Raw genomic sequence first — 20,445 nt, 5'->3', positions numbered from 1 at the left:
CCACGAGGCGGCCACACGCTAGGATGGCGTGGCCCAAGCCCTGGCCGCGCCGGCCTGTTGTGTGGGGCCCTCGTGTGGCCCCCTGACCTGCCCTTCCGCCTACTTAAAGTCTTCGTCGCGAAACCCCCAGTACCGAGAGCCACGATACGGAAAACCTTCCAGAGACGCAGCCGCCGCCAATCCCATCTCGGGGATTCGGGAGATCGCCTCCGGCACCTGCCGGAGAGGGGAATCATCTCCGGAGGTCTCTTCATCGCCATGATCGCCTCCGGATCGATGTGTGAGTAGTTCACCCCTGGACCATGGGTCCATAGCAGTAGCTAGATGGTCGTCTTCTCCTCATTGTGCTATCATGTTCGATCTTGTGAGCTGCCTATCATGATCAAGATCGTTTATTTGTAATCCTACATGTTGTGTTTGTTGGGATCCGATGGATATTGAATACTATGTCAAGTTGATTATCAATCTATCATATATGAGTTGTTTATGTTCTTGCATGCTCTCCGTTGCTAGTAGAGGCTCTGGCCAAGTTGATACTTGTGACTCCAAGAGGGAGTATTTATGCTCGATAGTGGGTTCATGCCTCCATTAAATGCTGGGACGGTGACGGAAAGTTCTAAGGTTGTGGATGTCTTGTTGCCACTAGGGATAAAACATCGATGCTTTGTCTAAGGATATTTGTGTTGATTACATTACGCACCATACTTAATGCAATTGTACTGTTGCTTGCAACTTAATACCGGAAGGGGTTCGGATGATAACATCGAAAGTGGACTTTTTAGGCATAGATGCATGCTTGGATGGCGGTCTATGTACTTTGTCGTAATGCCACGATTAAATCTCATAGTACTCATCATGATATTTGTATGTGCATTGTTATGCCTTCTTTATTTGTCAATTGCCCAACTGTAATTTGTTCACCCAACATGCTATTTATCTTATGGGAGAGACACCACTAGTGATCTGTGGACCCCGGTCCTATTCTTTACATCTGAAATACAATCTACTGCAATACTTGTTCTTTACTGTTCTTCGCAACCAATCATCTTCCACACAATACGGTTAATCCTTTGTTCACAGCAAGCCGGTGAGATTGACAACCTCACTGTTACGTTGGGGCAAAGTACTTTGGTTGTGTTGTGCAGGTTCCACGTTGGCGCCGGAATCCCTGGTGTTGCGCTGCACTACACTCCGCCGCCATCAACCTTCAACGTGCTTCTTGGCTCCTACTGGTTCGATAAACATTGGTTTCTTTCTGAGGGAAAACTTACTGCTGTGCACATCACACCTTCCTCTTGGGGTTCCCAATGGACGTGTGTCTCACGCGCATCACCCTCCGGTTGTCCCAATTTATGTCACTTTGGGGCCTCGGGTTCCGGACAGCAACATGTGTATACAACTTGCAGGTAAGATCATAAAACAATGAATATCATCATGAAACAATAACATGTTCAGATCCGAGATCATGGCACTCGGGCCCTAGTGACAAGCATTAAGCATAACAAGTTGCAACAATATCATAAAAGTACCAATTACGGATACTAGGCACTATGCCCTAACAATCTTATGTTATTACATGACCAATCTCATCCAATCCCTACCATCCCCTTCAGCCTACAGCGGGGGAATTACTCACACATGGATGGGGGAAAAATGGCTGGTCGATGGAGAGGCGTCGGCGGTGATGATGGCGATGATCTCCTCCAATTCCCCGTCCCGGCGAGGTGCCAGAACGGAGTTTCTGGTCCCGAGACGGAGTTTCGCGATGGCGGCGGTGTTCTGGATGTCTTCTCGCGATTTCGTCTAACCCCCGTGCGTTTTTAGGTCGAAGACCTTAAGTAGTCCAGAGGGGGGCACCTGGGGCTGCACGAGGCGTCGCCACCATAAGGCGGCGCACCCCCCTCCTAGGCCACGCCGGCCTATGGCCTGGAGGCCGAGGGCCTCCCCCTGGCCTGCCCTTCTGGCTCCGTGATTCTTCTGGGAAAATAGGCCCTTTGACATTAATTCCGGGGATTTTCCTGAAAGTTGAGTTTCTGCACAAAAACGAGACACCAGGGCAATTCTGGTGAAAACAGCGTTAGTCCGTGTTAGTTGTATCCAAAATACACAAATTAGGGGCAAAACAATAGCAAAAGTGTTCGGGAAAGTAGATACGTTTTGGACGTATCAGGATGCTAACCCGAAGGTGGACCTTTTAGGCATAGATGCATGCTGGATGGTGGTCTATGTTCTTTGTCGTAATGCCCTGATTAAATCTCATAGTAGTCATCATGATATATGTATGTGCATCTCTATTTGTCAATTGCCCAACTGTAATTTGTTCACCCAACATGCTATCTATCTTATTGGAGAGACACCACTAGTGAACTGTGGACCCCGGTCCATTCTTTTACATTTGAAATACAATCTACTGCAATCTCTGTTCTCTGTTGTTTTCTACAAGCAAACATCATTCTCCACACCATACGTTTAATTCTTTGTTTTCAGCAAGCCGGTGAGATTCACAACCTCACTGTTAAGTTGGGGCAAAGTATTTTGATTGTGTTGTGCAGGTTCCACGTTGGCGCCGGAATCCCTGGTGTTGCGCCGCACTACACTCCTCCACCAACAACCTTCACGTGGCCTTCATCTCCTACTAGTTCGAAAACCTTGGTTTCTTACTGAGGGAAAACTTGTTGTTGTACGCATCACACCTTCCTCTTGGGGTTCCCAACAGACGTGTGTTTCACGCGCCATCAGACAACGCATCCGTGGAGCTTGAGTTCCAGTCGGACGACTAGTCAGTAGCGTCTTCTCGTCGTTGTCGGTGAACGGATGACGACACGCCGCCTGCGCATGCGCCCTTGCCCGGGCCCTTGCCTCCTTCCTTGCCGCCGCCTTCTTGTCCGCCGCCTCCAGCGCCTGCAGCCGTGCGAACTTGGCGTCGGAGTTCGCCTCCTCCTCCTCCTCCTCCTCGCCGTCGCTGCCAACGGTGCCTCCATCCTCCTCCTCCTCCTAGTCGTCGCTGCCAACGGCGCCTCCTTCCTCCTCGACTGTAACATCCCAAATTTCCAAACAAAGAAGAAAATGAATTTTCCTTTTTCCAAAAATTGGAGCCAACAAAAACTTTACTTAAGTTCTATCATGTGCATAGTGCTCATGCCCAATTGTTGTGAGTTTTGCTATGATACTTGTGTCAAGTATTTTGAAATGTTATAAACCCTAAACCCTACCCTTCTCAAAACCAAAGAGGAACCAATAAAAAGAAAGTAAAATAAAAGGTGAGGCATATGTGGGCTTATGGCTCTTTCTCCAAATAATGGCCTATGCCCTATTTACCTTACCTAAATGGTGGAAACCATTACTAAACCCAACCTAACCCTAAATGAACCCAAATGAATACTTTTTGGATCAAAGAGAAACCAAAATAAAAGAAAAGAAAAAATGAAAACAACACCACATATGGGGCTATGGCCATTTTTGCAAATCTTTAACCTAGGCCATTTTACTTTGTGCCAATAGTTTAGAAACATAACTAAACACTAAATAACACTTTTTGAATCAAAGAAACACAAATCAAATCAAAGGAAATAGCAAAACCTAGTTACATGTGATAATGGTCACATGTGGCAATTTTAACATCTTACCCACTTTGAGCCCCTGTATTAAGAATTTTCTAAACCAAACCTCCCAACTCTTTGCACCTCATCTAAGACCTCATCAAGCTAAACACTTTTGATGTTGACCCCTTTGACTAATTCCTTTTCTATTGCTTATTACAAGGATGCAAAGTGGAAATGTTGAATCAGATTCTAGATTACCCCCAACTTTTAGAATTTTCACAAACCAATTCCAAAATTCAAACCAATGCCACCAATGGTTGTCAGACATTATTTAGAACCCATCTATGAAGTAATTTGGCCAAAATTCAACACACATGTGACCATTGCATGTGACATATGTTGATCACATGGAGTAAATTAGAAGTACAACCACTTTCCAACCACTATGTACCACCTCACGCTCCTCTCTCTTGTGATCATCTATAGTGCATTGTACCCCTAACAACTCTCAATGACCCCACCTAGTCTTGCCATGATTACCTTGACCCAAACCATGCCAAAGACATGACATATGTCACATACACTTTGGCATTAATCCAATGTGCACACCCTAGCCCTCTCCAACCATGCTCACCTTGTCAAACACTTTGGTCTCACCACCCTACAGAATGCCATGCCCTCAGAGACCAAGAAAAATGCACAAAAGATCAAATGACATGACCATGTCGACCACCTTGATCACCACCATGCCACACCTGCCCCCTCTCCTCACCTCTCTCTGACCTTGCCAAATAGGTCTACCTCACTCCCCTGCACCCACTGGCGCGAGCCCTGGCCAGGGAGAAGCCGACAACGTCAGTACACGCACGCGCCCACGAAGCCAGGACGCGCCAGAGCGTGCACGACCACGCTCTGGACGCGCCAGTACATGAGCTCGCCCCATCGCCTCACACCCTCTCTCGCTCCCTCCTTTATCCCACGGACCCTCCGCGACACCAACGACCTCCAGGACATCCTCACTGGCTCGCCCGCGCCCTGTAGACGACGCCATCGTCGGCGACCGTCCGCCACAGTACCCGGGTACACGATGACGACGATGATGACGCTTCTTTCCCTCTCCTGCTGCGCCCTGACGCTCGTCGTGACCGCCTCGACGTCGCCAACACCTCCCTGATGTCGCCCTGCCCCTTCAGCCACCGTAGCGTCGCCTCCCTCCTTGACCTGCCCGCACCCCCACGGAACCCTCTCGCAGCTATAAAAGGGAGCCTCCCCTTCAGCCTCTATGCACACCAAGCTCGCTCCCCTCTCCTCTCTGACTCTCCTCGACCCTCTCCCGCTCCACATTGCCCACTCAGCCGCTGGAATTTAGCTGGAGACCGCCGCTCCCGTGGCCAGATCGAGGCAACGATTTCGTCCACCTCAACACCACCTGCGACCATCATCTGCATCGCCGTCGTCCGCAACACCACCGCAGCACCTCGCCGACGACCGCCGGCCACCGGTGAGCTTGCCGACCCCCAACCCTCGCCGCTGCCATTAACCCCTCTCGCCAGAGATGACGATGGCTATGAGCCGTCCGATCCACTTCTAATCCAACGCCTCACACGCGCGCGTACTATTTCGGTGTTAACGAGCCACTGACGCGTGGGTCCCCCATTGTCATTTGGCCTGCTGCGCGCCAGAGCTTAGTTGGCCTGGCCCATTTCGTTTCCTGCCTAGGCCCAAACATTTGAAATCGATTTAATTCAATTCACCTCAATTCAATACTAGTGCTTCACTAGAATTTCAATAAAACTAAAACTAGCAATCCAAATTGAGTGAATCCAATTTTGGGTGAAAGCTAATGAATAGATCTATCCAACCCCACTGACCTCAAACCCTAATTCATCAAAGAGCATCTGCAACAAAAATGACAAGCCCGTAACTTTTCAAACTTCAAACATTTGTTAAAAATCAACCATAAATGATTTTCAGTTGATTCCAACTCTCATACATAAAATTTCATATTGTCTATTTGATTATGTAAAAATATGACATGGTTGCTTCATATGATCATGAGCTAGATTCAAATAATGGCTATGTAGTCATTTCTAGCTCATTTAAATCATTTCAATTTTTGAATTTCAAATGTATGAGATGTAGCATCTCATTTAAATCATCTTCCCAAGTAATGTGAAGTAAGGTGATGACAGTTGCATGGTCTCACACTTGCTTACTTGAGGATATTAAATCAAAGTAGTATTTAAATTGCATGAGGCTTAGTGCCTCATTTAAATCTTTTTTTCTCAAATGATAAATGTGAAGTGTTGACCTTGGTCAACATGATCCCACACTTATTAATTGAGGAGATTAATCTTAATAAGATTCAATGAGAGGAAAGTATTTCTCAAAGGAATTAAATATAAACCCTAATAGAATTTTCAATGAGAGGAAATTATTTTCCAGACACTAAAGAGGAAAACCCTAGAGTTATGCGAGTGATATTTGGGATGATGCTAGATCACCTAGAGTGGGCCATTAGGGATAACTAGTCTACTTAAGTATTGATTGGTGTTTGTTACCTCGTATCCGTTTATAGACGCTAGTACCAAGGACTACCAGGAGGAGGAGGTATTCTACCAAGAAGAAGAAGAAAACTTTGATCACTGTACCAATCAAGGCAAGCTATACTCTTGCAAGTTACCCTAGTGCAAGCTCAACTTGAGCAAAGCACTCATACCATACTACTTTGTGTTTTACTTTACAAGTCCCAGTTTTTATCTCTCAAAGCTTTTACTTTGATTTCCATGTCTTACTTTTATAGTTAAATTGAGTCTAGATAAGGAGTAGTGAAAGAACATCAAAGTTAGCCTAGAGAGCTACAAGCTAGTTAGCACCCCTGATGACTAGTTGCTAGTGCTAAAACTAAAATTGACTACTCTAGATGGGAACTTGTGAATCTTTTGATTTTGAAAACCTTCGAATGATGAGTCATTCTATTGAAAGATTTTGAAGGTGAATGTGACTTGGATGAAAGGGTGATTTTGATAAAAACTTATGATTGGGTTCGGATGCGATACCATTCCAATTCTTGAGTACCCCCACAATACCTGATTATGGGTAATGCTTTAGCTGGAAATTTATGTGCCTTAGTATGGGTTCCCTCTGTACAAGCGTCATATGGGTTATGCCGAGGCTGCCTCCGTTGAAAGTGAAATGACGTGAAAAGAGTTGAATGTCCTACCCAAGCCCTGTGCAGTTCCCAGGTTGGTGGTTTGCTATCACTGGGAGGCCAAGCTCATGGGGAGAGGTGCCTATATTAGGGTGTGTAAATGAAAGGTTAATGGTTGATGATCCGCATACTGAGTTATGATTATTCAGGGTTATCCCTGACGGATGTAATCAAATGTTGTGGCACAAGTGTGCAACCTCTGCAGAGTGTAAACCTATTCGAATAGCCGCGTCCGCGGTCATGGACAGTTGGAAATGCCATACTGTTCCGTCATCAGAACTTTTCAAAAAGGTTACATGTGACTGGTGACTTGTGAATTGAACTTGAAAGGTGAATTTGATTTGAATCACAACAGAGTTGTTTGCGGGAATGACACTAATGTTCCCACTTGAGTTAAAGTTAGGCATTTGAAGAGTCTTTGGTTTACTAAATGCTTACGAAATAAAACTGGTTTTATGCAAATGAACCTAGAGCTTAGATTTTCATTGATATAGTTGATAGTACATACACTAGTATTAGTTTGCGAGTACTTTAAAGTACTCATTGCTTTGTCCCTGGCTATTCAAATGACCAGACTATGAAGAGGAACCCCACTACCAGGACGACGGACAGCAGGACGTATATGATAACTAGGACTACTCCTGACATCAAAAGTTGCCTGTGGAGCAGATGGACCTCTACTACGTATTCCCGCTATTGTGTTATGTATTTGATCCTTAGATCAATGGTTGTAATGAGACTGGATCATGTGATCCTTTTTATGTAAGACTATTATGGTGTTGTAATGAATGATGTGCTGTGATATGAACTTATTATGTCTCGCAAAAACAATCTTTCTGGGATTGCGATGTATGGCATAATAGGCATCTGGACTTAAAAATCCGGGTGTGAACATCGACCTCCCTCGGCGTGGAGCCAGGGTCGCTGGACGTCGCAGGAATTTCCCACCAATGCCGCCATCCCGGCGGCTTGCCCTCGCTCTCCGAGTCCGACGACAAGGACAAGTTTCTCATGGCGCCTGGCTAGCCAGTGTTGGAGAAGAAGAGGAAGAAGAAGAAGATTTGCAGGCGGTTCAACGTGAATTACAGCAGGCGCAGGGGTTATATTCTGCGGGGATTAGTGGCGGCGCGTATAACGAAGATGCCTGCAGTTGCTCTTCCGCGGTGGTTTGGCGCTCCATTCCGGCGGTTGGCGTGTTGATCGGCGCGGTTGCCACTTCGACGGTTGACATCGGTGCATTTGTTGTGCTTTAATTCGAGGTCGATCGAGCCAAGGTCGCTGCCAGGCGGGCCCGAGGAGGAAGCGAGCGGACGCTAGGCGCGACCGCGCAGCGTCCGTGGAGACGCAAACGTACCGTATATTTGTGCCGCGTTTGCGTCGTTGCGATGCCCCGGACACGAGCAAGGTGCAGACACATTTCCGGTCCACGCGGACGCAAACAGTCACGCAGCGTCTATTTGCGTCGCCTCGTTGGAGATGTCCTAAGAGCATCTCCAGTCGCGTCCCTCAAAAAACGTCCCGCACAAACGATTTGGGGCACGTTTGGTACTGCGCCGGACAAAAAGAGATCAAAAATCTGTACAAAAAAGAAGCCCTTTCCAGCCGCGTCCCTCAAACAGCGTCCGGATGCATGCATTTTAATAGAATTGACCACCCCATGTGGGAAAGTAGGTGAGAGAAAGTGTGGGGAAAGAAAATGGTATGTAGGGACTAGGGGCAGCATGGATGCATGTGGGCGCTGTTTTTGTGTCCGCCGTCCCAGTTAGAGACTCTATGCACAGAGGCTCTACCGGGGACGCCGGACATAAAATGAGGCGCTATTTAGCTTTGGGGAACGCGACTAGAACGCAATTTCCCTATTTCTTATCCGCCGTCCCCCAAACGCCCACGACTGGAGATGCTCTAAGGGCATCTCCAACCGCACGACCCAAACGGACGTGTTTTCGCGTCCGATTTTGGCTGTTTGGGTCGCCTTCTGGAGACGCGGACAGACGCGACGTCCGTGGCTTTATTTTTTCCCCAACGCGCGCACGACCCAAATCCCTATTCCTCTTCTCCAGCTATACTACTACTAGTTGGCAAGAACCAGCCCAGCGACCCCGCCCCGCCATGCCACGGCTCCGGCGACGAGCTCCGGCGGCGTCCTGGCAGGCCACGCCCGCGGCCAGCTTCGCCCCACCTGTGGCTGTGCCCGTCCCCGCCCGTGCCGACTCGGCCAGCGCCGCCCCCGCCCATGGCCGCTCCCGCCTGTGGCCGACGCGGCCGTCGGGGCAAGCGCCGCCCCCGCCCATGCCCGTCCCGCCCGTGCCCGACGAGGCCGCCGGCGCCCTCGCCCATGCCGGCTCCGCCGTGGGCGACGCGGCCGTCGGGGCAAGCGCCGCCCCGCCCATGCCCGCCTCGCCCGGTGCCCGACGAGGCCGGCGGCGCCCCGCCCATGCCGGTGGCGCGCACGACGACCGGGGCGGCGGCTTCTTGGCCCGGTACTCCTCCGGCGGCACGGGGAGCGGTGCGCGGCGGCGGGCGGAAGCGAGGGGCGAGCGCGTCGAGTCGGCGCCGGCGAGGGCGCGCGCGGCGGCGGGAGCGGCGCACGGCGGCGAGCAAGAGCGCACCGGGTCGAGGCCGTCGCGGGCGAGGCGGCGCGGCCGTCGCGGCGGTTGGCAGGAGCGCACCGGCGGCGCGGCCGTCGCGGGCGACTGGCATGGGCGGCGACGGAATGGAGGAGAGGGGCGGCGCGGAGGGGGCTCCTGGCCGGAGGGATCGCGCCTCGCGCGGCGCGGCCAGGACGGCATGGCGGGCGGCGCGGGCAAGGCTTGACCATGGCGGGCAGGGCGGCGCGGCCGTGGCTCGGCCATGGCGGGCTCGTCGGCATCGAGTCCGGCGGCACGAGGTCCATTTCGGCTCCGGTGACTTCCAGCATTGATAAAAAAAAAGGAGGCGGCGGCGTTGAGGACCTCCAGGCGAGGGCGACGGCGAAACCTAGCCGGGCGAGCTCAACTCCGGCGGACAGCCATGGAAGTATCCATGGCAAAAAGCAAACAGAGAAGACAGAGGAGAGAGAAGTTATTGGGGCTTTTTTTTTGTCACTGACAAATGGGCCACGAACGGACATGTGCGGATGAAAAAGCACGCCCGCGCTTGTCCGGCTCGCCCCAAAAGCATCGCAAATTTGGTCCGATTTTGGGTCATTCCGAACGCGGCAGCTGTCCATTTTTAATTTAGGTCCGCGCGTTGGGAGCATGTTTTACCCAAACGAACGAAGTTGGAGTCCTTTTTGCGTTTGGATCTCCGGGCGTTGGAGATGCCCTAAGGACCTGAGAAGATACAGAGCGCCGGCAAATGCTGATTGAGTGAGCATTCTCTATGAGAGAACGAGACAAACAATAGACGAAAAGGCATTCACGACATGTAAACGTGGCTCAACATTTTCCTAGTTCTTCAACATGCCTCTACATTTCCCTTCCTAGTTCCCGAGTTAAACAGTGAAGGGTGGCTACAAGATGCCAAGATCCAGCACCATAGATCCAGGAGCTGGGACCCCGATCCAACCAAGGCCAAACACTGTCAGAAACTGTAACCAGACAGCACGGTGCAAGATCGACGGCAGTCAAAGACAGAAGAACAGTGGGCGCCGAGGAGGAATAGTTTCCCCCTAAAATGACTGTACACACGATCCAAACAGTTGTTCTAGCGAATGCATGCGTACATGCTTCCCTGAATACATGGGCGCTCCTATTTCAGAGGCGGGAGAGGCCCCGCTACGCTTTGACCATCACGACATATCACCACCCTACCTATCCCTAGTCCGCGGCTAGCTCGTCTTCACCAATCACCACCGCATCATTGTTTTTTCGTTCGGTGGAACTAACGAATCAGTGCAACTTAACTTGTTAGGGCATCTTCAGCGGCGCAACGCAAACGGTTGCTCAGCGACCGTTTTTGTCCGCCGTGACCGGAAATGCGTCTGGTGACTGTTTCAGCGGGCGACGCAAAGTGACCGGGCAGTCCGCGGAGACGCAAACCTGGCCCGAATATGCGTCTCGGATCCGTCTCTGCGGACGTCCGAAAACATCCGCTCGCGTCTGGCGGACGTTTCGGCGAGCCCGCCTGGCAGCGACCCTGCGTCGATGCGTCTTCTCAAACGCGCCAGCGACTGCAAAGCTGCATCGCTTCGGCACTCTGCGCCACGTTAATGGCGACGATGCCTCGGCTGCCGAGCGGCCGCCCACCTCCGCCAACCACGCTAATGGCGACGCCACGCATCCCGCGGCCACCGCATGCCGCCGGCCTATATAAAGGGGCGCGCGTTCTTCTTCCTCATCACTCCTCCAAAGAAACTCTAGCCACCACAAAGCTTGACCGTAGCGCCGCCTAGGTGTTCCTGCGACGCAGCCAAGCCCGCGAGGAAGTCCATGGCCGGTCCTGGTGGCCGGCGAGGCGGTCGAGGCCGCGGCCCTGGGCGCCCCCGTTGCCGGGGCAGGGGTCGCCGTGGTGGAGCAGCCTACGGCCCCACGCTCGCCGTCGCCTGCGCCCTCCTCGTCCTCGCGGGAGGAGCGCCGCTCGAATTCCTCCTCCGCATCGACGACGACCCACTCGCCATCAAGCGGCTACCGGACAAGTTCGCCGAGTTCGTCGACGGCGTCGAGCCGACGCACTTGCAGCTACGGGAGGCAAGCTGCAACTTCTGCCGCTGGACCGTGGAGGTCCTGTTCAACGGGCAGGGCAAGATGTACCTGCACGCGGGGTGGGACAAGTTCGCCCGCGACCTCGCGCTCGAGCCCGGCTGGCAGCTCACCTTCCTCTACGAGGGGGACGGCGAGATGATCGTCAAGGTGTTCGACGACACAGCCTGCCGCAGGCACTACCACACCGACGACTCCGGCTCCGACACCGATAGTTAGAATGTCGAGTGTTCTTTCTTTGCAGCGAATCTGGCTACCGGCTAGACGAAGCCGATGAGTCGAGGTTTACGTCCGTTCGCCTCATCGGTAGAACCAACAAGGGCACCATCTCCTCCCGCTGGATTTTCCAGTTTGGGTGATTGGGTGTGCCCTCGAATGTTCTTTCTTGGCAGCGAACATACTGAAATCAACACAACTGGCTTCTATTTATAATTTTTTATATTTGTATCGACCATGGTTCAAACTATGTGTTAGTTTGTGTAAACCATGTTCGTAACTATGTGTTAGTATGTGTAAAATCATGTTTCAAAATGTAATATTTGAAACTATGTTTAATTGAGAAAAGGGAAAAAAAGAAAAAAAATGCGTCGCCCCGCTGGTGCAGACCCCAGACGCAAACGGACGCGCGGACAATAACGGTCATTTCAGCGTCCGCAGCGCGACGCAAATGAACGCTCGCGGACATTAAAATGCGTCGCGCCGCTGGAGATGCCCTTAATCAGTGATGACACAGGGTCAGGCTTGCTTGCAGCTCTATCACCGAAAGTTTTTTTTTTTTTTGAGAAATTGCTCTTTAACCTAAGTGGTCCTTATGCAAACTTTTAACTACTTTTGGTTCTTGAAATACTTTCAACCCAACCCTGCCCTCTCACCACCGCCGTCAAGAACCTGGTTCAGTCGTGGGACGACAACACCAACCAATCCTAGGGCCAGAATTTCCCATCCATCACAACATGGTGGGATGAGCTTATCACACGGAAGCCAAATTAAGTACATCCAACACCGCATTAGTGGACACTTTCTTTACGTGCTTTGGAATGCCTGGAAGGAAAGAAACCGCCGGACCTTCACGGCGAAAACCCTAACGTTTGTCGAGGTGGCTTTGATAGCGAGGGAGGACATCATGCAAAGAGAGCGCTCCTTCGCGGTATACACATGGACTCTGCCAGCTGAGCAAGACTAGGGCCTTTCTTTGAGTTTTTTTCGGGTGGTTTTGGCATGTTTCCAGCATAATCAAAACATGCCATCTATGTAGAGAGTGTCCGTTTTTCCTCTTAATGAAAAACTAGTTCTCCTACCAGTTGGTCCAAAAAAAGTCAACCATCTATGGCCTTTTTTTGGTTATCTCAGTCGTGCTAGCTTGTTTGTCGACTACACACATGCCAGTTGAGTTGGCTGAACTCAAACAACTTGGCCCTTTTTTGCCAAAAATAACTAGGGTGTCAATTAGCATGGTTAGTTTTCAAAGATTTTAAACTCTCCGAAAATGGTCGAGGGCCCTTTATTGGGCAAAAAAAAAACGATCTTGGCTGGACTCAAATGACTATGTCGTTTTCAACATATATGTTGAAAAACCTAGCTAACCTGCTGGTTTTGCTTAACCCTTGCTCAAAAATGATCTCAGCTGGACTCAAAAGACAAGAGATGTTTAAAGGTTTGCTTAAGGGCCATTTAGGGCAAATAAGTGGCTGGCTTGCTCAACTTGCAAAAGTTGGTGAAAGATCGTGTATCTAGAGCACATATGGGTCATTTTGGGTGCATGGTGCAGCACAATAATTCTTCCCAATCAAATGCATTCTGGTCCAGCCAGCATTGCACAGAAGCGTAAAGGCGTGTGTCCATGTCGACCATCGAATAATAATTGGGCTTGTCCACTGTCCGAAAGCAAACCCGGTTGCTCCATACTCCATGCAAGTTTACCACGACGTACTGCACGACACGTCATATATATCCCGATGCGTGCAAACACACACACACGCACGCTTGACGGTCGGGGAAAAAGAATTTACGTTGGCAATGTTTCCATGGTTTCTACCTAACCCGATGTAGACGAATGTTTCACCTATCTGAGAAACACGAGCAAGATGATTTCAACGTCCTTGTCCCCTTTTCTTTCATCTTCAGGCCGACAGAGCAGAGCCCTACTTGGCTACTTTGCTGCTGCATTCCCTTTCTCCGATCCAAAAATAGGCAGGCTCGAAGCTTCCTTTTCTGCTGTGATTGCCTGTCCGGAGAGGGATACGGTTTGGAAGGTTTTGATCGATCGAAATGCGCACGAAACAGAAGCAAAGCCCATGCCGCCATGTCTTGCGCTCACAATTCAATTCCGTTCAAATTCATTCATGGAGACAGGGACTAGACTAGATAGGCCACTCCCCCATCATACTCTGCTCTTGGTTGCTTCGCTCGGGTTTCTTCTTCGTCCACGTCGCGCGATACTGCACCAACAGTGTCGTAGCAATCTGCCATTGCAAGTCGTATCCGTACAAACTAATTGGGGAAATATTCATGCACGATCTAGGCTGCTAACTAATCGAAGTCATCAATCAAGATCATGAAATCAATAGCGAACGATGCTTGCCCCAGTACAACCCCCCACTCAAATTGAGCTCTTGCGTAATTAGCCAATTAATTTAGTATTAAATGTGAGACTTCCTAAGTCGTATCTAAACCCAACATATCCAATTATAGATACACCATTCACAAGACAACTCGACCGTTAGCGTGAACAATCTAGCGCGTGAAAAAATAACCAAAATATTTGCCTGCCTCTCCGGCTAAGAGGATGCGAAACATTCCAGTGCGTGTGGAGCGAGACTATAAGAGCAAGTATAATAAGTCCTAATCAGCCGGCTATAAAGATTAAAATAATATATTGTTACTTAGTTGGAAGAGAGAGAGTAGGAGAGAGAAGATGAGTGGACTCTTATGCAAGAGCCAGCTCTAGCACGTGCTACTAGGCACTATGTGAGAGTGAATGGTGGGCCATATATAGATAAAGTAGAATAATTTTATAACTCACTATTGTACATATTGGCTCTACAATGACTATAGATAATATGACACTTGGCTTATAGCCAACGGTTGGCTCTACTATTGAACTTGCTCTAAAAAAGAAGCCAAACAGTCCACTAGCCTCGAGATAGATAGATCGGCTAGTCTCGTGCCAGACAATCTGAGTAGACTCGAGACACACTGCCCCGCGGTCCTGACTTCATGCTGCCACCGCCGAATCACCACCAACCGGCGAATCACCGCTGATGAGCCAATAACAGCGTACATATATACTACTTTTATCTATATGTATGTTACATATTCATATAAATAAGTTTGGCCCATGCGACTTTTGTAAAAGTCTACACGTATATCTAGTTAGTTTTTATAAAGAACAAGCATGCCCTTATAAAGGGGCATCGAGCAATCTTAGCCTTTTTATGTTCAAGTTTGTCTGAGTTTGGAGAAGGCCTTGAGGTGAAACACAAATGAGGATCAGCTAGCTAGGATCGTGTTCCGGTAACCAAAAACGTAAACATAAATTAGGTGATTCCTAAAAAGATACTCTTTAGTGTGTAGATATACCCGAATTTTACCAAATATTGATCAAATGGAGGGAGTATTCATTTTTTTTCAGCTAGGTAGGTGACCGACCAACAAGGGACCAGGATCCAACCCATACGAGTGAGAGGGAATCAACCTCACCTCACCTCACTCTCATATTCAGGATGCGAGATTTGCACAGCACGGTCCCGGTCGTCCTGGCACACGACACCTCCTATTTATATCCACATTTCTCTCACTCTTCCAGTACTAGCTCTCACATCGCATTCTCTCTGACAAGTGACAACTTCCCTGGTCTGATGGAGGAGGAAGCGTCGGCGGAGCTGATCAGCCCCAGGATCTCCTTCTCCCACGACCTCGCCACCTTCGCAGCAACGGCGACCACATGTCCGACCACGCCAAGCCGGTCAGACACGTCGTCGTTCCTCATACGCCGGCGGCGTCGTCTCCCTGCTGAGCCGGAGTTCGACTTCGCCAACGCGGCCGCCGACGACGTCGCGCCGGCCGGCCGCCTCTTCGCCGACGGGAAGCTGCTCCCCGTGCCGCCTCTGCCGCCCACCCCACACGCGCGGCTCAAGCAGCCCCAACCACCGGCGTGGCAGAAGACGACAAGGCCGCCGGCAGTGCGCTCGTGGGGGTCTCCGTTCGCGCGCAGCAGCAGCGTCAACTCCGCCGCGGCGTCGGGGAGGTTCACCTGCCCCGCGTTCCCGCTCATGCGGAGCCAGTCCGCCGGTGCTGGCCACCGCCCGCACTGCAAGAAAGTCGCCCCGACAACGGCGACGGCCGCGGCGCCCGGCGTTCACAGCGGCGGCGGCGGTGGTGGGAGGTCGGTTTACTACTATGGTTATGGGGGTGGTGGTTCGAGCCGTGGTGGTGGCGGGGTGAGGGTGAGCCCGGTCCTGAGCGTGACGTCCATCGGCAGCAGCGTGGTGAACATGCTGAGCTACCTCCTCTGCGACTGCGGCGAGATCAAGGGCGCCAAGAGCAGGGGGATCGCGGTGTAAGCTGCTGGGTAACCAGGTAGTGGTAGCGCGCGCAGTAGCTCGTTGCTGATTGTTGCTCGATCATCCACCTGTCAACGCGCGTGCATGGTTGCTTGTAAGTAAGATCACAGAATTAATCCATGTAAACTGTGATCGGTCGATCCAACTAATGGAGTTATTAGTAATTGTGAGTTGGTGGTGAGTGGCGAAGCATGGACAGGAGGTGAAAGGGATGTGATGTGCATGCATGTGTTCAGTGGGGAGGCGCGCTCTTGCATTGCATGATCGTGCAAAGTTCATTAACCATCGACCAGAGGTGGCCATGGAGTTGATGCGGGTGGGGTGCGCATGGCATGGGGAGTTGGGGACTCGGGGTCCCGGCCGGGTTTCCTGCGCGGGGCTTGCGTTCCTTCGCAGCATGTCTCCGTGTCCCCCTCGCACGACGCACAGTTTTGGTGGGTAGTGCTCCAGTAACTTGCAAGCAGAAATGGAGCAACAACGTTTTTAGTACCACCACCGCTCCCGTCTCATACTGTTACGCATACACGATCCACTTTCGTAATTCATTTGAATTAAACTTGCTTGGTTGCATATTGTCTCACAGGTGGCAACTTTACAACGCAGTACAATAAATAAACTAACATGCAGCACATCGAACTAACGGGCATCACTAAATAAACTTTGTTTAGCCCTAGCTACTAGCAAATAGCAGTTCTTCAAGATGTTATCTAGCAACTAGCAAATAGCAGCTCACCAGGGTATTATGTGTAGGAATTTGTTGTTGGGCCTTGGGACCACATAAAATTCAAATTCTGAAATTCTCATTGGCTCATATGTATGGTTGCATTAGCTGGGAGTAAAATTTAATCTCACATTGCTAGTTGGAATAGAGTTGGAGTGGTGTATAAGGCGAGTTCTTTTACTCCCACTAAGGTGTGAGAAGAGAAGAGGCCCTCGCACACTCCTCCTCCTCCTCCTCTGCTGCCCGCTCGTCACGTCATGACGCGTTGCACCACAGGTTGCGATATTGAGCCGAGCCGAGCTCCTATCTATACATCTCTTCTATATTTTTGATATTCGGGGAAATTAGTAATGCATTCGTTTTGCGAGCCATTGACGAACATGTTGCTCAACCGTTTTCACTTTCCCTTGATTGTGGGCTGCTCTGTTGACTTAGACGTGGGTAGCGTCCCACGACCTACCCAACGACACTACATAATCCGACACGTCAACCCAAGACGCAAGACATCAACACATGTAACTGATGGTGCTTATCGTAACGCCGACTTCACCTTTGTTGGGGAACCCCAAGAGGAAGGTATGATGAGTACAGTAGTAAGTTTTCCCTCAGTAAGAAACCAAGGTTTAATCAACCAGTAGGAGAAAGGCGTGACTTCTGAAGGTGTTGTTGGCTGACTAGTGACAGGGCGGACTACCGGCGTCAGCAACAACGTGGAACCTGCACACAACACAACCAAAGTACTTTGCCCCAACTTACAGTGAGGTTGTCAATCTCATCGGTTTGCTGAACACAAAGGATTAGACGTATCGAATGGAAGGAGATGTTTGCAGAAAGTAAACATAACAGGATTGCAGTAGAATTTATCAGTAAATGAAATAGGACCGGGGTCCACAGGTCACTAGAGGTGTCTCTCCATAAAGAAATAGCATGTTGGGTAAACAAATTACAGCTGGGCAATTGATAGAATACTGATCAATACATGACAAGATGATGAGTATGATAATTTGGTATTGGGCATTACAACATATTACATAGAGTGTAATCCAACTGCGTCTATGACTAATAATCCACCTTCAGGTTAGCATCCGCACCCCTTCCAGTATGAAGTTGCAAGCACCAGACTATCGCATTAAGCAGTGTGTGTAAAGTAAACAATAGAGTTACCCTCGGATAAAACATTGTTGAGTTATCCCTAGTAGCAACAGCACATCTACAACCTTAGAAGTTATAAAGTCACTCTCCCAGATTACTAGAGGCATGAACCTACTATCGAGCATAAATACCCCCTCTTGGAGTCACAAGTATCCACTTGGCTAGAGTTTCTACTAGCAACGGAGAGCATGCAAGATCACAAATAACATATGACATGAATATATAATCAATCTTAAAATAATACACAATATTCATCGGATCCCAGCAAACCAAACATAGAGGATTACATAAAGATGATCTTGATCATGTAGGGCAGCTCACAACATCGATACATGAAGCACAAGGTGGAGAAGACAACCATCTAGCTACTGCTATGGATCCATAGCCCAGGGATGAACTACTCACGCATCACTTCGGAGGCGGGCATGGCGATGTAGATGCCTCAGGCGATGATTTCCCCCTCCGACAGGGTGCCGGGAAGAGCTTCAGAACCCCCTGAGATGGGTTCAACGATGGCGGCCGCGATGGAACTATTCGTGGATTTTGGCTCAGGTATCCAGGGTTTTCCCGAGAAGATGTATAAATAGGCGTAGGATTCAGGTCGGTGGGGTGCCCGAGGGGCCCACACCATGCCTTGGCGCGGGCCAGGCCTAGGCCACACCATGGGGTGGTCTGGCCGCCCTGTGGTGCCTCTTCGATCCCCCTATGGACTTCGTCTTTGTTTTGGTAAAATATTGACTTCGACTTTTGTTTCGTCCAATTTCGAATATATTTCCTATACAAATTTTCCGAAATACAAAAACAACAGAAAACACGGAACTGACACTGTGGCATCTTGTTAATAGGTTAGTGCCGGAAATCATGTAAAAGTGCAACGAAATGTAAACAGAACATATATGAATTGGTGTAAAAAATTATAGATACGTTTGAGACGCATCAAGCATTCCCAAGCATAGGAAGAAAAAACAAGAGCAACTTCAAAACTTTCAGCATGTAGAGAGGTGTTTTATTAACATGAAAACTTCTACAACCATATTTTACTCTCTCATAATAACTTTCAGTAGCAGCATGAATAAACTCAACAATATAACTATAACATAAAACATTCTTATCATGAGCCACATGCATAAAATAATTATTACTCTCCTCATAAGCATAGTCATTCTCATTAATTATAATGAGAGCAAATTCAACAAAATAGCTATCATTATTATTCTCATCACCATAATCATGAGATATAGGAGACATATTGTAATTATAATTAATTTTCTCCTCTAAAGCGGGGGAAGTAAAAAAGATCATTTTTATGTAAACTAGCCTCCCCAAGCTTAGACTTTTCCATAGCATTAGCAATAATGATGTTCAAAGAATTCGTACCAATAACATTGCCATTAGCATGCAAATAAAGTTCCATAGGTTTTTTTTTAAATTCTCTTCAAAGACTTCATGTCCTAAGTCAAGATAAATACTATAAAGCTCTCTAATTTTGTTGTTGTTTTCCATTAAGCCTAACTAGTAAAAAAAAACAAGAAACATCAACATGGAATGTAAAGCATGGAATAAACTAAGCAACAGAAATAACAGCTAGAATAGAAAATAATTTTTTGTGCTTTTGATATAAAGTGGAAAACAAAAAAATAAACTAAGCAAACTATAAGAAAGTAAAGAGATTGGAGATGAGAGACTCCCCTTGCAGAAATCCTCTTTCTCCCCAACAACGACGATAGAAAAATATCTTGATGGTGCTTATCGTAACGCCGACTTCACACAGTAGCAAATTTTCCCTCACTAAAAAACCAATGTTTAATCGACCAGTAGGAGAAATGCGTGACTTATGAAGGGTTGTTGGCTGACTAGTGGCAAGGCGCACTACCGGCGTCAGCAACACTACAAGAGATTTGATATACCGTGACGAAAACCCTCGTGACAGTGGTCGATAACGTCATGGAATATCATAATGCGTGATGTTCTGCTTATGACGCCATGCATTGCCAAATATATGTGACAGTCATACACTCAGCGTCACAGATTAGCACATTCCATGACGACTCGATAGCTTTCGTGACGAGCGTTGATAGGTCACAAAAAATTACAATAGGTTACACTCGTATCCCATCATATAATAGCTAGCGGGAGAACCATCCAGGTTGGCCCATATATTGCTGCATAAATAAAGGAACAACGTTATTTAATATGTACCTTGACTAGCCGGGCGCACATGCCGAGAAGAAATAAGAAATATCGCCACTAAGAAATACCTCGTGCAAAAGGAGAAGAAATAAGAAAGATTGCTACTAGAAATGTATATGCGCAAAAACCTATGCCGTATCGCATGTACCATTATCAACATGACAATGTCTGAATGTTGGTTGATTTCGTTTATAAATTCTTTTTGTGTATATTAATATATCATTGTATATGTGACGTTGCTCCCTTGCATACATAACTATTTGAAAAGGGGCATATAGTTTATTTCAGAATAGGATTCTAGTCTAGAAGAAAAAAAGACTAGTACATAGAAGGGGAAATGCGATTGATTTCTGATTAGGATCTCGCTGAGATTTCGTCTACCAAATGA

At 48.7% G+C, this 20,445-nt stretch overlaps 1 protein-coding gene across 1 annotated transcript; it reads left to right on the top strand.

Moving 5' to 3' along the window:
* Nucleotides 1-9,569: 9,569 nt before the first annotated feature.
* LOC124664290 lies at nucleotides 9,570-16,227 on the top strand. Its single transcript, XM_047201842.1, has 2 exons — nucleotides 9,570-9,640; nucleotides 15,238-16,227. The coding sequence occupies exons 1-2, from the start codon at nucleotides 9,570-9,572 to the stop codon at nucleotides 15,992-15,994; spliced, it is 828 nt and encodes a 275-aa protein (XP_047057798.1). The 3' UTR covers nucleotides 15,995-16,227.
* The last annotated feature ends 4,218 nt before the right edge of the window (nucleotides 16,228-20,445 follow it).

Source organism: Lolium rigidum, chromosome 6, assembly GCF_022539505.1.
Source record: "Lolium rigidum isolate FL_2022 chromosome 6, APGP_CSIRO_Lrig_0.1, whole genome shotgun sequence".
Lineage (NCBI taxonomy): Eukaryota > Viridiplantae > Streptophyta > Magnoliopsida > Poales > Poaceae > Lolium > Lolium rigidum.
The sequence above is the reverse complement of the archived record's forward strand: the minus strand, read 5'-3'. Positions and strand labels throughout refer to the sequence as shown.

Bases quoted from the DNA above. Each gene is read 5' to 3' on its own strand.
- LOC124664290 (XM_047201842.1), top strand. From the start codon at position 9,570: ATGGCGGGCAGGGCGGCGCGGCCGTGGCTCGGCCATGGCGGGCTCGTC. The intron at 9,641-15,237 runs GTCCATTTCGGC...TCACTCTTCCAG, and splicing joins ATCGAGTCCGGCGGCACGAG to TACTAGCTCTCACATCGCAT.